The 14675-nt window shown below is 41.8% G+C and overlaps 1 protein-coding gene across 1 annotated transcript in view; it reads left to right on the forward strand.

Annotated features, from left to right (window-relative positions):
• The window catches only part of LOC126545225 (WD repeat-containing protein 11-like), a 289213-nt gene that overhangs the window by 18418 nt on the left and 256120 nt on the right, over window positions 1-14675 (forward strand). Inside the window, exon 4 of the mRNA XM_050192989.3 lies at window positions 14382-14535. Coding sequence (XP_050048946.1) covers window positions 14382-14535 — 154 coding nt within the window. The remainder of the gene's footprint in view (window positions 1-14381; window positions 14536-14675) is intronic.

Consider the following 14675-nt stretch of genomic DNA (forward strand, 5'->3'; position numbering starts at 1 on the left):
TTGATCACATGCAAAAGCTCTGCACCAGGACCTGATAGAATTATGTACGACATAATTAAGAACGTACACACTGATACACAACTTACTTTACTTGCACTTTTCAACACTATTTGGGCTGCTGGATATCTTCCACTTGCATGGAGAGAAACGATTGTGATTCCCATTCTGAAGCAATGTAAAGATCCTTCGTTAGCGTCAAGTTACTGCCCGATAGCCCTCACAAGTTGCATTTGTAAGCTGTTTGAGAAAATGATTAATCGGCGACTCGTACATTTCCTGGAATTAAACCAAATGCTTGATCCCTTTCAGTGTGGCTTCAGAGAAGGGCGGTCCATAGTCGATCACCTTGTGCGCATTGAGGGAAACATTCGCGACGCCTTTCTACGTAAACAATATTTCCTATCCGTATTCCTCGATATGGAGAAGGCGTACGACACAACGTGGCGCTATGGAATCTTGAGAGACTTGTCGGGAATGGGCATCCGTGGCAATATGCTTGCCCTAATAGAAAGCTATTTGTCCAACCGTACATTCCGCGTGAAAGTCGGGAGTGTACTTTCACGTCCATTTATACAGGAAACTGGTGTACCCCAAGGTGGTGTGCTCAGCTGCACCCTCTTTATAGTTAAGATGAACACACTGCGCGCTTCATTACCACCAGCTATTTTTTATTCCGTCTACGTAGATGACATACAAATACGTTTTAAATCCTGTAACCTTGCAGTGTGCGAAAGACAAGTACAGCAGGGATTGAACAAGATATCTAAGTGGGCAGACGAAAACGGGTTTAAAATTAACCCCCGCAAAAGTTCTTGTGTTCTTTTTACTAGAAAGAGAGGCCTGCTTCCAGATCCTTGTGTTCAACTGTGTGGACATCAAATGCCTATCAATAAAGAACACAAATTTTTAGGTATTATACTTGACTCCAAGCTTACTTTTATACAGCACATTAAATATCTTAAAGAAAAATGTCTAAGGACAATGAACTTGCTTAAAATCCTATCCCACTCAACATGGGGTAGCGACAGGAAGTGTCTGACGAATGTTTATAAGAGCCTAATTCAATCACGATTGGACTATGGTGCCGTCGTATATAACTCTGCCGCTCCGAGCGCACTAAAGATCCTAGATCCTGTCCACCATCTAGGTATCCGTTTAGCCACTGGCGCTTTCAGAACAAGCCCGATTGAAAGCTTATATGCGGAATCAAATGAATGGTCCCTCCATCTACAGAGAACTTACATCAGCCTTACATATTTCCTAAAAATACACTCCAATCATCAACATCCATGTTTTAACACTCTTAACGATATGACCTGCACTACACTTTTCCATAATCGTCCCTCTGTAAGAAAGTCTTTCTCGCTTCGAGTGAGGGAGCTTAGTGATGAGATACGTGTCCGACTCCTCGAGCTTCGCCTAATGCATCCAACCAAGTTGCTACCGCCTTGGGAGTGGCAGGTCATAGAATGTGAGATATCCTTTTTAGAAGTAACAAAACACGCACCAGAGATCGAAATACGAACTCATTTCCTAGAACTCCAGCACAAGCACTCCTGCGCAGAGTTCTACACAGACGCTTCGAAGTCTAATGCCGGGGTGTCGTATGCTGCCGTCGGCCCATCCTTCTCAGAATCCGATGTACTACATCCGGAAACAAGTATATTTACGGCCGAGGCCTACGCATTACTGTCTGCTGTGAAGCATATAAGAAAATCAAAACTTCAAAAGTCGGCGATATATACAGACTCCCCAAGTGTCGTGAAGGCCCTGATGTCACTCTATACACACAAAAATCGAGTACTTAATGAACTAAATTCCGTCTTGTGTAAAGCGTACAGATCTAACGAGCATATAATTGTATGCTAGGTGCCTGGCCATAGGAGCATCGAGGGTAACGTTCTGGCGGACGAGATGGCCACGTCAATCGCATCGCAAGCTGTTAACCCTACCGCTGCGGTGCCTGTCACAGATCTGAGACCTTTCTTGCGAAGAAGATTGCGAGACCACTGGCAACGCATGTGGGACGCGGAAACGGATAATAAGCTCCACCTGATAAAACCACCGTTAGGATTCTGGCCCTCTACTACAAGATCGCGCCGAACAGATGTCCTATTCTGTCGTCTCAGAATAGGACACACGTTTGGCACCCATAATTTTCTACTCACCGGAAGTGAGCCTCCAACCTGTGGTAGATGCGGGAAGAGGCTGACCGTACTCCACGTCCTCCTGGAGTGTCGGGAAGCCGAATCTGAGAGAAATAGACATTTTTCATTAGCATACCGACAGCACATTCCTCTTCATCCTGCAATGCTTCTTGGTCCAGAACCGCTTTTTAATACAGACACAGTCCTAGGTTTCCTCAGAGATGTGGTCTTACATGTTATTAGTCCCATGCATTCGTAGTGCCTCCTCTCTACAGAGGATGCCACTGTGATAATTGTTTTGCATAGCACATGCCTCCAGGCCCTTGTGTTTCAAGGGCTCTAAGGAGGCAATAGTGCTCTAGCATTTCTTATAATCTGATATATTTTACCTATTGTATCATTCTTTTTAAATGCATCTAAATGTTCATAGTACAAGTCATACGTCATCGCCATAATTTTATTATACAGATTTTACGCACTTTAGAGCGTATATTTTAAGGCCCCTTTACAGCCACGTCACACCAACTTCTAGTAATCATAATTACACTGCAAACTCATTAGCACAGACATGGCGCTCTTTGGCCATACCTGGCCCTTGCGCCATAAAACCTCATACATCATCATCAAAAAGAAAAGCTGAATTCAGAAATGAACTAAGTGATTTCAAAGATTAAGTGTACTGTTGTTTGAGTGAAGAAGACACCGAGATTTTTGGTGCGTTCAGCTAGTCTTCTGAAAGGGGCACTTCCACTGACATTGACATAGGCAGTGGTGTGAACATGACATAACCATAGCCTGTGTTCCTACCTCGCTTTCAGTTTTTGGCATCTCTAGTTAAAACGTTTGATGTGGAGGACACAGATGACCCATTGGAGTATTTCAAAGTGGGGAACATAGTTTCATGTCCTCTTTTCATACCTATTGCACTGTATATGGTACAGTGCAGTTAAGCTTCACTTTTGCAATAATGCTTGATATTTTGTATAAATGAACAGTTAAATCATTGTCTGCAATGTTTTCCAAAAAAAAATCCACAATAAAAAAAATTTAGCCATTTTGGTCAAAATTCAGGATGAGAGCGTCGCACAGGAGTGAAAGAAGGATTACATTGCATTCTAAATGAAGCAAAGACAAAATCTTGCAAGTGTTGAGGGCTTATTTCTCCATCAAACCAGTCAACATACAGGAAAATACATTAAAATCTGTGGCATTATGCTGACATACCAGCAGTGAGATTTCAGTGCACAATGAAAGAGAAGTTTAGCTTTCATTTTTTTAAGGAACAGTAACTCTTTTCGCCAAGTAAGTGACAATACAGTTTTGAAAGAGTGCTTAAGTAGCTTGAACTTATTTAGCGTTGCTTTTTAGAGCCCATTAATGTACAGTAAACTCTGGTTATATTATAATTTCATTTGGCATATTGCCTTAGTTGAAGTTATTTGTGGTTGATAATAGCAATGCATGCACCTTAGACTGGGTTATTCAAAGTAAGGTTAGTATGAAGTGTGAAGCAGAAAATCCGCGCAGGACTGCTCAGTACAAGATTGATGGTAACCCTTTGCTTTTCCTCAGATTAGTTTGGAAAGGTAGAGAGCACTACGAAGGCCACTTCACCATGTGGCATCAGCTCCTCTGGACTGACTGCATCATGTAATCATAACCAACAGACAAGGCAGCACCTCACAGTCATAAACAGAGTATTGCCACTGTCATGTTGCTGCCACCAAGTACAGTTTTGTTTCAGTACATGTTTCACAAGCTCCCATGCTATTGATACTTTGGTTGATACCAGCTTAATTTTGTTGACAGTGCCATAATTCAGTGCAGTGGGATTTATCTACAAAGCATGCTGCAGTTTTTTAAATATTTATAAAGACATTCAATCAAACCTCATTATAATAAATTGCATCCTTTCACAAAATTACCTTTATTACATTTTATATTCGTTATAGCATACATGCTGATATTGGTAAAAAAAAAAATCTTGATCATGTATGTGAAATGCAAGCGTGATGCCTGCAAGAGGCCAGCAAAGGGTCTCTGGCAGATTTTGGTAGCCCGCTGATGATTGGCCGTGCCAATAAATGGCACGACAGCAATAAATTACACACATTTGATCGGTTTGAGCTCATATTAGCAGGTTGGCTTGATGGCCACAATCCAACCAAGCCAAGCCACTGGCCAAAACGCACATGCACCATCCGAATGTTCCATTTAAAATTATTCCTGCTGAATATATTCGCCGGCCAGACGCGGACCCAAACTCCGCTAGTATGGCCAGCAGTATAGCTCAAGCGTGTGATTTTGCGCTCGATAGCTGATGAGGTCTATAGGTATGAACCTATTAACAGCAAACTTCCCGTGATGGCTTGGCAGCAATTTCCTGCGATGACAGGTGTTAATTGCAAGAGTCGTGAGGGAGGTAGTGGCTGAATACTGCACCAGGGAGGCCATTTCCTCAGTATATACTGCATTGATGGGCGCCTTAATCGCAAAAGTGGAGAAAAAGCTGGCTGGGGAAGAGGCAACTAGATTACAGCACTGACTCTAGGAATACTAGAGGAGAGATGTTGATAGAATTTGTGAAAAGAGATTGACTCTGAATAATGAATACTTTCTTCTGAAAGCACAATAGCAGAGAGTAGACTTGTAAAAGCCCTAACGGAGAACAAGAAATGAAGTAGGCTTTATACTCTGTGCCAATCTCAACATAGTGTAGGATGTAGAAGTGTTACACAGGGTAAGAGACAGGGAAAATAAGTTACGTCTAGGATTACTATCAAATTGAAGAGAGGAGGAGCCAAATTAGTCAAGAGGAAACAGGCCATCCTAGACACAGTCAGGGTAAAAGCAGGTAAATTCAAGCTGGTGCTCATAAACAAATATGCAGTTGTGAAACACTAAGATGAAGATAACACAGAGGTAATGAATGAACCCATAACTAGACTGCTTTGAGAAGCAGCAATTGAAGGCGCCAGGCAGCAAGTAGCTAAGCTATCCCAATAACAAAGGGCCTAATGAAGAAATGACAAATCATGAAAGTGTCCAACTCAAGAGATCAGATATAATTTGCTGAACTGTTAAAGCTGATAAACAAAAAGAAAGTAAGGGATATTGGAAATTATAACATTGCAAAGGTTCAGTAGAAAATGGGGGCAGCATGAAATCAGTGAGAAGGAAACTCTGTGTAGAAAGGTAAAATATGTATGCAGTGAAAGATAAGCAGGATACTATCATCAGTAATTTCAATCACATATTAAAGGCAGCAGATAAATTTTAGACAGAACTGTACAGTACCCAGAGTAGCCACATAATTTTGATTGGAAGTGGTTGCATATAAGGGCTTTGCAAGACATGTCTCGGGGAAAAGTGGAAGAAGTTGGAATAACAATAAGCTTGGTCAAAGATGTAGGGGATATTATACTCTGAAAGCTTGCGACCCTTTATTCGTAATGCCTCAAGACTTCAAGTGTACCAGAGAGTTGGAAGAATCCCAGTATACTACAATCCATAAGAAGGGAGACAGTAACAATTTGAATAATTATGGGCTCATTGGCTTGCTTTTCAAATTCGGTACTGAGCAATATATTCCCGAAGGTAACTTCCAATAGAACTGGGACAGCACTTGAGTTCAGTCAAACCAAGAAATGGGATGGCCTAATGAGGGGCCATTCTATATTGGATCACATCCATGTCATCAGTCGGGTTATTGAAAAATCAGTGGAGTACAACCAACCTCTTTATATGGCTTTCATAGATTACAAAAAGGCACTTGATTCACTGTAGATAGCAGCAGTCATGGAAGTGTTGTGTAATTAAGGAGTACAGGAACCATATTTGAAAATCTTAAAAAAATATCTGTAAAGACTCCACAGCTACCCTTATTCTCCACAAGAAAAGTGTAAAAAAAATATTTGATGAATGGTCAGGCAAGGAGACACAATCTCTCCAATGCTATTCACTGCATACTTAGAAGAATTATTCAAGCTATTAGACTGGGAAGGATTAGGAATGAGGATCAACGGCAAATATCTCTGCAACCTACGGCTTGCAGATGACAGTGTCCTGTTCAGCAACACTGGGGATGAATTGCAACGGATGGTTAAGGACCTTAGCCAAGAAAGTATAAAAGTAGGCTAGAAGATTAATATGCAGAAGACCAACAGAATGGTCAATAGCCTGGCAAGAGAACAAGAACTCAATATTGGTAGTCAGCCTTTAGAATCTGTGCAAGAATATGTTTATCTTGGTCACTTACTCACACAGGACCCTGGTCATGAGAAGAAAACTTACAGAAGAATAAAAATGGGTTGGGGTGCATATGGCACGCATTACCAAATCATGACCAGCAGCTTACCGCTATCCTCGAAAGAAAAAGTGAGCAATCATTTTGTTCTCTTGGTACTAACATATCGGCAGAAAATTGTAGGTTAACAAAGGAGCTTGAAAAGAAGTTAAGGACCGCGCAACGAGCGATGGAATGGAAATGTTAGGCATAACGTTAAGAGACTGAAAGACAACATTGTGGATTAGTGAGCAAATGGGAATAGCTGATATCAAGTTGACAGTAAGAGAAAAAAAATGGAGCTGGGAACACCATGGAATGTTAGGGCAGGTAGCCACTGGTCTATTAGAGGCCATGGGAAGGAAAGTGCAGTCGAGGGTGGGAGAGGGGTATGTGGTCTGATGAATTGAGAAACTATGCAGGCATAACTTCAGCTAGTGCATCATCATAATCATCAGACTGGCTACGCCCACTGCAGGGCAAAGGCCTCTCCCATACTTCTCCAACTACCTCGTTCATGTGCTAATTGTGGCCATGTTGTCCCTGCAAACTTCTTAATCTCATCCGCCTACCTATCTTTCTGCCGCCCCCTGCTACGCTTCCCTTCTCTTGGAATCCAGTCCGTAACCCTTTATGACCATCGGTTATCTTCCCTCCTCATTACATGTCCTGCCCATACCCATTTCTTTTTCTTGATTTCAACTAAGATGTCATTAGCTCGCATTTGTTCCCTCACCCAATCTGCTCTCTTCTTATCCCTTTAACGTTACACCTATCATTCTTCTTTCCATAGCTTGTTGTGTCGTCCTCAATTTGAGTAGAACCCTTTTCGTAAGCCTCCAGGTTTCTGCCCTGTATGTGAGTACTGGTAAGACACAGCTGTTATACACTTTTCCCTTGAGGGATAATGGCAACCTGCTGTTCATGATCTGAGAATGCCTCCAGCCCATTCTTATTCTTCTGATTATTTCAGTCTCATGATCCAGATCCGCGGTCACTATCTGCCCTAAGTAGATGTACTATTCCCTTACCACTTCCAGTGCCTTGCTACCTATCGTAAACTGCTGTTCTCTTCCAAGACTGTTAAACATTACTTTACAGGGTGTCTACCCACCGGGAAAACCGGGAATTCTCAGGGATTTTGAGTAGTTTGGAAAAACTCAGGGAAAACTCGGGGAATTTGTGCCTCTATCAGGGAAAATTAGCGGTAATTTTGTTGAAAGGGTCGAAAGTCGCGGTAATGCTGGCTCGAGTAATAGACAGGAATCGTAATGAATCGTCTTTGACGCCCTGTCGTCGGCTGGAGAAATTTCCAGTGTACAATCAACGACCGACTTTCCGGATGCTCGATAATTTGGACGGCTTCGCGGCACCACCAAGTACCCCATATAGTCAATGTATCGGAACGTATGAAAAGAACCCTTCGCCGTCCGATTTTCCGGACTTTCTGCCGTGACCGCAGGTCCAAAACGTCATTAATCAAAGTCAGCACCGCTGCCGTTTTGATTACATCGAGCCGGCTCACTAGCACGCAGTTCCGCTGGCAGCCGTAGCCACCACTGTGGCAACGCTAGGCCTAGCTGCTTCGACGTTAGCTATTAAGCTTCTTGACGTTGGGTGCCGTGTTTTTCATTGAAAGAATTCGCTGCTGTCAGCAATGGCCCCGAGTGCGCCTTTGTGGTCCTCGCAATTGGCTTCGAAGCTCGGAAAGCATAATGCGTTAGATAACACCGGTTTTTGAAAGTCAGCTTCGCCTCAGTACATAAATGTTTCGTGGTGAAGCATACGCAAACGTATTGCGGTGAAGCATTACAAGCGTCGGAAGGGGCAATTGTCACGGGTCACAATACGTATTCCTTAAAGGGGCACTAAAGCGAAACAATAAATCAGTTTAGGCTAATGAAGCATTGTTTGAGAACCCTGCAGGCAGTCATTTAAAAAAAATAGTTTGATTATTAGATGAGAAAATGAAGGTACAAGTATTAGTGTTTGAATTTCGTGCCGAAATCCCAGCGCCGGTACGTCAGCGTGACGTCAGGGATTCCAAAGTATGTTTTCGCATTTGGGCCGCGTTGGATGAATAAAGGTTTTCAAAACTTGCCCTGTTTAATAGTTGGTTCCTTTAGAACACAATGTAGTCCATCTGTACCGCTATATATAATTAGTAGGCCCTAGAAGATGCCATCAAAATGCAAGACGTCACAGCCCCCAGGTGCGGGAACTTAAATAGGCGTCGCCACCCGTATTTCGTTCTTGCGCTTTTTCTGGCTTGCCGAACGTCTTATCGTTGTAAGAGTGGCGTTTTTGGTGTTGTAGTGTGGTAATTTACTGATGCAGAAGAAATCCTTTTTCACCTTAGTGTCCCTTTAATTATACACGCGTGCATCCGGGATCTCCTGTTACAGTATGAGCACCGATATGCCTAATACGTGTACCGACAGGCCACTATGGACAGGCCTTCAGAGCGTTTTCGAATCTGCCTGTGGCGATTTCAGCCCTAAAGGCAGTAGATGACATGCATTTATTTTTTCCAACTGGCCGCTTTTTCGGACGTTTTCGCGGCCCCTAGGGAGTACGAAAAATCGGACGTGGACTGTGCAACAGACCAAGAAGATGCTTCAAATGGTCCGTGGGGCGAACGAGTGACGGAAGGAGGACAGGAACAGAAAGAACCTATGCATTGAGGAATTAACAGGAAAGGAAGCGTGTTGCCTCCCTTTTGAAGGAGCTTAGGCTAAAAAAAAGTGTTGGCTGATGCCGGGACGCAGGTGTCCATCATCCACACCAAAATAAACTTTTTAAAGCAGTGAAACACAACACAGGCGTCGTGCGCGGGCTGAGAGTATGTCAGGACAGCTGAGGTTGACTTACGAGCTCTTGAGAGAATCTCAATTGTGACAAAGTTCGGGCCTCATACCACTGAGCTTGCTAAATCAGTTGATAAAAATAGCTCATATTCGAAAATATTTGCTTCTGTGTGCATCTCCTTTTTATTCGTATTTGAGGATGTCCGACTCGATTTGCAATTTTTTTTAAGGCATTCTATTTGCTGTGCATTTTACTAACCCCTCCTTTCTATTCTCTTTTTGAATAACATAAACACTACTCCTTAGTATTCAAACTGTATTAAGTCGTTTTTTTTTTATTTTTTCATATGTTTGTTAGAGAGTGACGGCATCAGGCGACGTGGTTTCAGCCCGTCTTGACATAAAATATAGTTCTGTGTCACTCAGGGAATTTTGCAAAGTCACTCAGGAAAAACCTGGAAAACTCAGGGAATTTGGATATGTCAACTTGGTAGACACCCTGCAGTTTTCTGCAGATTAATTTTTAGACCCACCCTTCTGCTTTGCCTGTCCAGGTTGTGTATTTCCAACTGCTAGTAGGTACAGCAAGGTGTGGCACTTACGGAGACGACAGACATTTGCGCGCATGCGCGAGTAAGAGTGGGTGTGAGAGAGGAAATGTGGGGACTTTTGCTCCTTGAATATACAACTCTGCCTAGGCACTACAGCCATCTACTGCAAATACTATTTTTATGCAGCCATTTCTTTGCATGGGAAAGGAAGAGAATGGAATAAAGGGGTTATTTCAAAATATTAGGCTCTACTGTGTGGCTGTGTTAGCAACAGCTCATTAAGTGTGCCCACATGCTCATAAAAGAGTGGAATGATAAAAAGTATCAAGCTATTCCAGCTAATGTGTGTCATCTGAAATAAGTGGCTTGTTTAGCTATTGTCAGATAGTTGTTTTCATGGTTGGATGCACTCGAGTTAGTAACCCAAGTAGTCCGACTCGTAAACTGTTGCGTACCCATTTGTCTACTTTAATTTTTTTTTAATCAAACAGCCCTAAAATCTTTTTCGTTCCTGGTGGTTTTTTCTGTATATGTATTATCTCTTTCACTCTCCCTTGTTTTATTTTGTTTGGACAATAAATGTTTAACTTCTCATTAACCTGGAAATTGCCATTAGAATAATTGCTGTATTTTGTTGTGTAGACCATGGGTATCTAGCATGTACCAGCATGACTGCATAAATTAAATTGCGACAAAACACATGTACACATCTTCTACTGCATATATTCAGTTGACAAACAAAAAGCTTTACCATTGTAAAATCTTCATATTCAAACCCTTGCATGAAAACTGATGCCGGTACTTTACAGTGCTCTTCAAATTATTGAGATGTTCACATGATGAAAATGTTTACAAACTAGTGCTAAAAGAGGGACTCTTGCTTTTTAGTCGCTGAATATGTTTACGTCATTGCCCGCCACCCTTGTGAGAAACAGCATAACTGTTCCTGGCATACTTTTCTGTGTGCTGTTGTGATTTTCAAGAGTTCTTGCCGCTGGAACAAGGGCTCATAATGAAGCTGTAACAAACACATAACCTTTTTATAACATGGCTCTGCTACACCATGAACATACTGGTAGTAACTTGTTGGGCTGAGTTCTCCTAATGACTTGCACTGCTGCTAGAAGTGCCCTCATTGGCTCTTAACTTAAAAGTGCACAATACCTACGAGGAAAAAATGCAATACACATTTTAATGCGGAGCATTTATAAGGTAACTCCCTGCATTTTGTTACATCGTCTGTCCAGGTAGCCTCTCTGTCCTTCAGCGCCACACATGCATGCGAGTGTTCCCTCGTTCTCTGTGCGCTGGTGTATTGTGCGTTATATTCCAGATTGCATTAGGCATTCTATTCAGTACACATTACAAAGCTTTTAAATGACTACTTCAGATCACATGTGCTTTTCAAAAGATAGCTTTCTCTGCTTCCGAACGCCAGCTCACCTATATAACTTTCATCCAGACGAAACTTGATTATACCTGACCTATTGGAATCCTTACCAGACTGACCTTATTAACTCACTAGAAGCAGTGCGGAATCACGCAGTACGTTTTATCACATCTTACTATGACTGGCATACAAGTCTAAGTAGCACTGGCATTCAACACAAGACACTTTCTTTGTTTCTCATGAATCAAGGAATAACAAAAGGTGCTCAAAACAAATGCAATATTAGTCGTATAACATTCTTGTAGTTATCTGGGATCAATGAAACACCACTATTCAGCACATTGCAATATTTACATTTGAAATCATAAGGCAGTATACAATCACACGTGCACTAGTGTCCAATCATTCAACCAACTCATTATCTTTAAACTACGCGCTCAAATACTTTCATGAGCAACCAAAATATGGCTCCAATTTTGCGGCAAAGCCATCCACAGAATCTGATTCTACAATTTCCTTTGACAACGCATTCCAGATTTCGATTACCCATGGGAAATATGTATATCTAAACGTGTCGCACTGTGTCGGATACTGCCTGATGTGTTTATTATGACAGGTTCTATTGGAGTGTCGGTGTGGTGGCTGCACGTAATCTCGCTTATTTATATTAATATTGTCATTACATAGCATAAAAAGAAACTTAATGACAGCCACACGATGCCGACAAACGAGGGTAGGCAGTGCTGCTTGGTTTCTAAGAGCACTTGCGCTTTCGTGTCGAGAATACTTATGGTATATAAATCGCAACGCTTTATTTTGAATACTTAATTTCTCACATAATTTCTGAGAGAGACCTTTCTGGTACGGGTTCCACACTATGCTACCATACTCAAGAATTGGCCTTACTAAAGTTTTATATGCTGTTAGTTTCACATAAGATGTTGTTGCTGTTAATTTTCTTCGCAAGAAACCGAGTGTTAGGAAGGCCTTCGTACATGTATTATCGATATGGGTATTCCATTTTAACGCGCTTGTAAAGGTTATGCCTAAATATTTTACTGTGTCAGTTTGTATTAAATCGTAAGCCATTAATGTATAATTGAACCTAAAGATCGACTTTGTATGAGTTGTGGTCATATACTGTGTTTTCTTAAGATTAATTTCCATTCCCCACATGTCACACCAGCGGGCTATATTGCTTAGTGTAGTATTTAGTCTAAGCTGGTCATCGATTCCTTGCATGCATGCATAAATTACCAACTCATCGGTAAGTCAGTTGGTGTGAAACAGAGATAAACTTTACGCAAGACTCTTTGTGTGTTCTGTAATGCATCTCGTATGTCCATTATTTTCTAGAATCTGTAGCATCTTACTGTTGCATTGTTTTTCATATGACTTATAGACGTCCATACAAATTGGTAGTATTGGCTAGCAGTGCTGCTGCACATTGGCTTACGTTCCATGAAACTTTTTCTCCTCTCCATCGTGAAACAAACCTTTGTGCAATGTTATATCACAGCAAAATAGAGTTGCAGAATCTTATTCAGATCCCAAACGCAGTCGTAGTAAATCAGTCACTATAAGAACGTGTTTGGAATAATGCTGCATATTTAATTCTTAACACATAGCCTAGTGTAGCATCTGTTAAAACGTCATTACAAGTTTTTTACATCTTTTCCTGCCAGAAATGTATGCGTCTCGAGCTGTTTCACAAATATATTTCCGCAACTTCGTTCTGCATGCTACCTTCGTACCTGCCCCAGCTTATGTCTTGCCGTGCACAGAGCATCATCACAGGCTAGCATAGTGTCGTGTTACTGTCAGTCATTTATTTCTAAGATTCCACATGAGTTTCCACACACTCCCTTGGCTTGATTGTTGCTATCTAACACGACACCCAGTTTTGTATTGCTACAACACCCTCTCTTCTAATTATCTAGAAATTGGCTTGCTGCTTGATTATTCTCAATTAGTGTATCTGTTTCCCACTTGCTTTTTTTTTTAATGCCACTGGTTTTGAAAGTACAATAAAGAAATAAACAAAATGGGCTTCCTGGCCAGCAGGTCTATCGTCTCAAATATATGTGAATATATAGTCTAGCCACATTGTCTTTGTCAGTATATAAGGAATGTGGCTCCGAAGCTGACCGTCTTGTAGAGGAAGAGTAGGTACAGTTATAATGTTTATATTGGTGGGTGTGGTGGGTTTTCGTCCAGATTTCTTTTAATCTATGAGTTGTGTTTGGCCTCCCCATCCTTCCACTCTCCGATTTCGGCAATGAAGGGCATTAGGTCTGTAGTGTGCATTGAACTATGTGTTGTTTTCCCCTCGAGTCTGCCAGTTTGCACACGAAGAGGAGCTTGTTATTTATTTATTTATTTATTTATTTATTTATTTATTTATTTATTTATTTATTTATTTATTTATATGTGTATGTGTGCATGCATGTGTACATGCATGCATACCTACTGTAGCCATACAGGACTGGCTCTCACTCTTCAAGGACATAGAAGATGGACAAAATACAAAGTTTAACAACTCTTTCGATATTAAGTCAAGCAAATCTTTGTCCACAACTGAGGTAAACGAAACGTCAAGGGTCACCATGGCCCAGTGCATAGCATGAGAGAACTCCCATGATGAGCAACACTTGCATCGAGTGTCCACTGTAAGTGAGGTGCTTCAGCTGAAGACGGACAGCACGGCAACAGGAAAAGCAGAGAGGCTGTGTTTCGTGCCCTGCTGGACATTGCTATGATGTACACCAGCTTTAGACTTGGAGCTAAAGGCTCAGGAGCTCCAGATATAGGTGGGGGCCCCGATCTTAGTTCAGCATACTGCTTCTGCTGTCGTGGTTGCCCTCAGCTTTTGGCTTCTTTTTCACAGTGGCGGCCTGCTCCCCATTTCTTGCTTGTGCCACGAGGCTTTCCAGTGTCCTTTCTGTTCTCTATTTTAGGTCTTTTTTCTGTACTGTTTCATGAGTGCACATTTCTTTATTGTTATTGCCTTGTTTGCGACACCAGCATGTGCGCTCATGACAGTGTGGTAATGCGCATCAATAAATGGAGCATGCATAAGTGACACAAGCGCAGCAGTATTTAGCTACTAAAAGAAATAAAGCTCATTAAGTAACTAGATTATGACTGTAATGTGTTTTTCTGATGGCAGTAGTAGTATAATTATTTTTCGCATATATGCAGGTTAACTGGTCCCGCAACTTGCATTACCACGACCTGGTAAACCCATATCATCTGAAGCTGGCCAGTGCAGATACTTCTGGCACAGTGCTGGTGTGGGATGTCTCCCTGGCTACAGTTCGCAGCACCCTCGTGGAGCCGGATCGCACACTTCTCGGCAAGTGCTTGTGGCACTCTAAGGAAGCCAGAAATTTTTCAGTGCTTGGTGGCTTACTGTAATTATTTCCATCCTAGGAAACAAACTTTATTTTAAAAAAGTAAGGAAGAAAGGCAACTCCTGCAAGGTTTCCAGTGAAA

Source organism: Dermacentor andersoni, chromosome 1 (genome assembly GCF_023375885.2).
Source record: "Dermacentor andersoni chromosome 1, qqDerAnde1_hic_scaffold, whole genome shotgun sequence".
NCBI lineage: Eukaryota > Metazoa > Arthropoda > Arachnida > Ixodida > Ixodidae > Dermacentor > Dermacentor andersoni.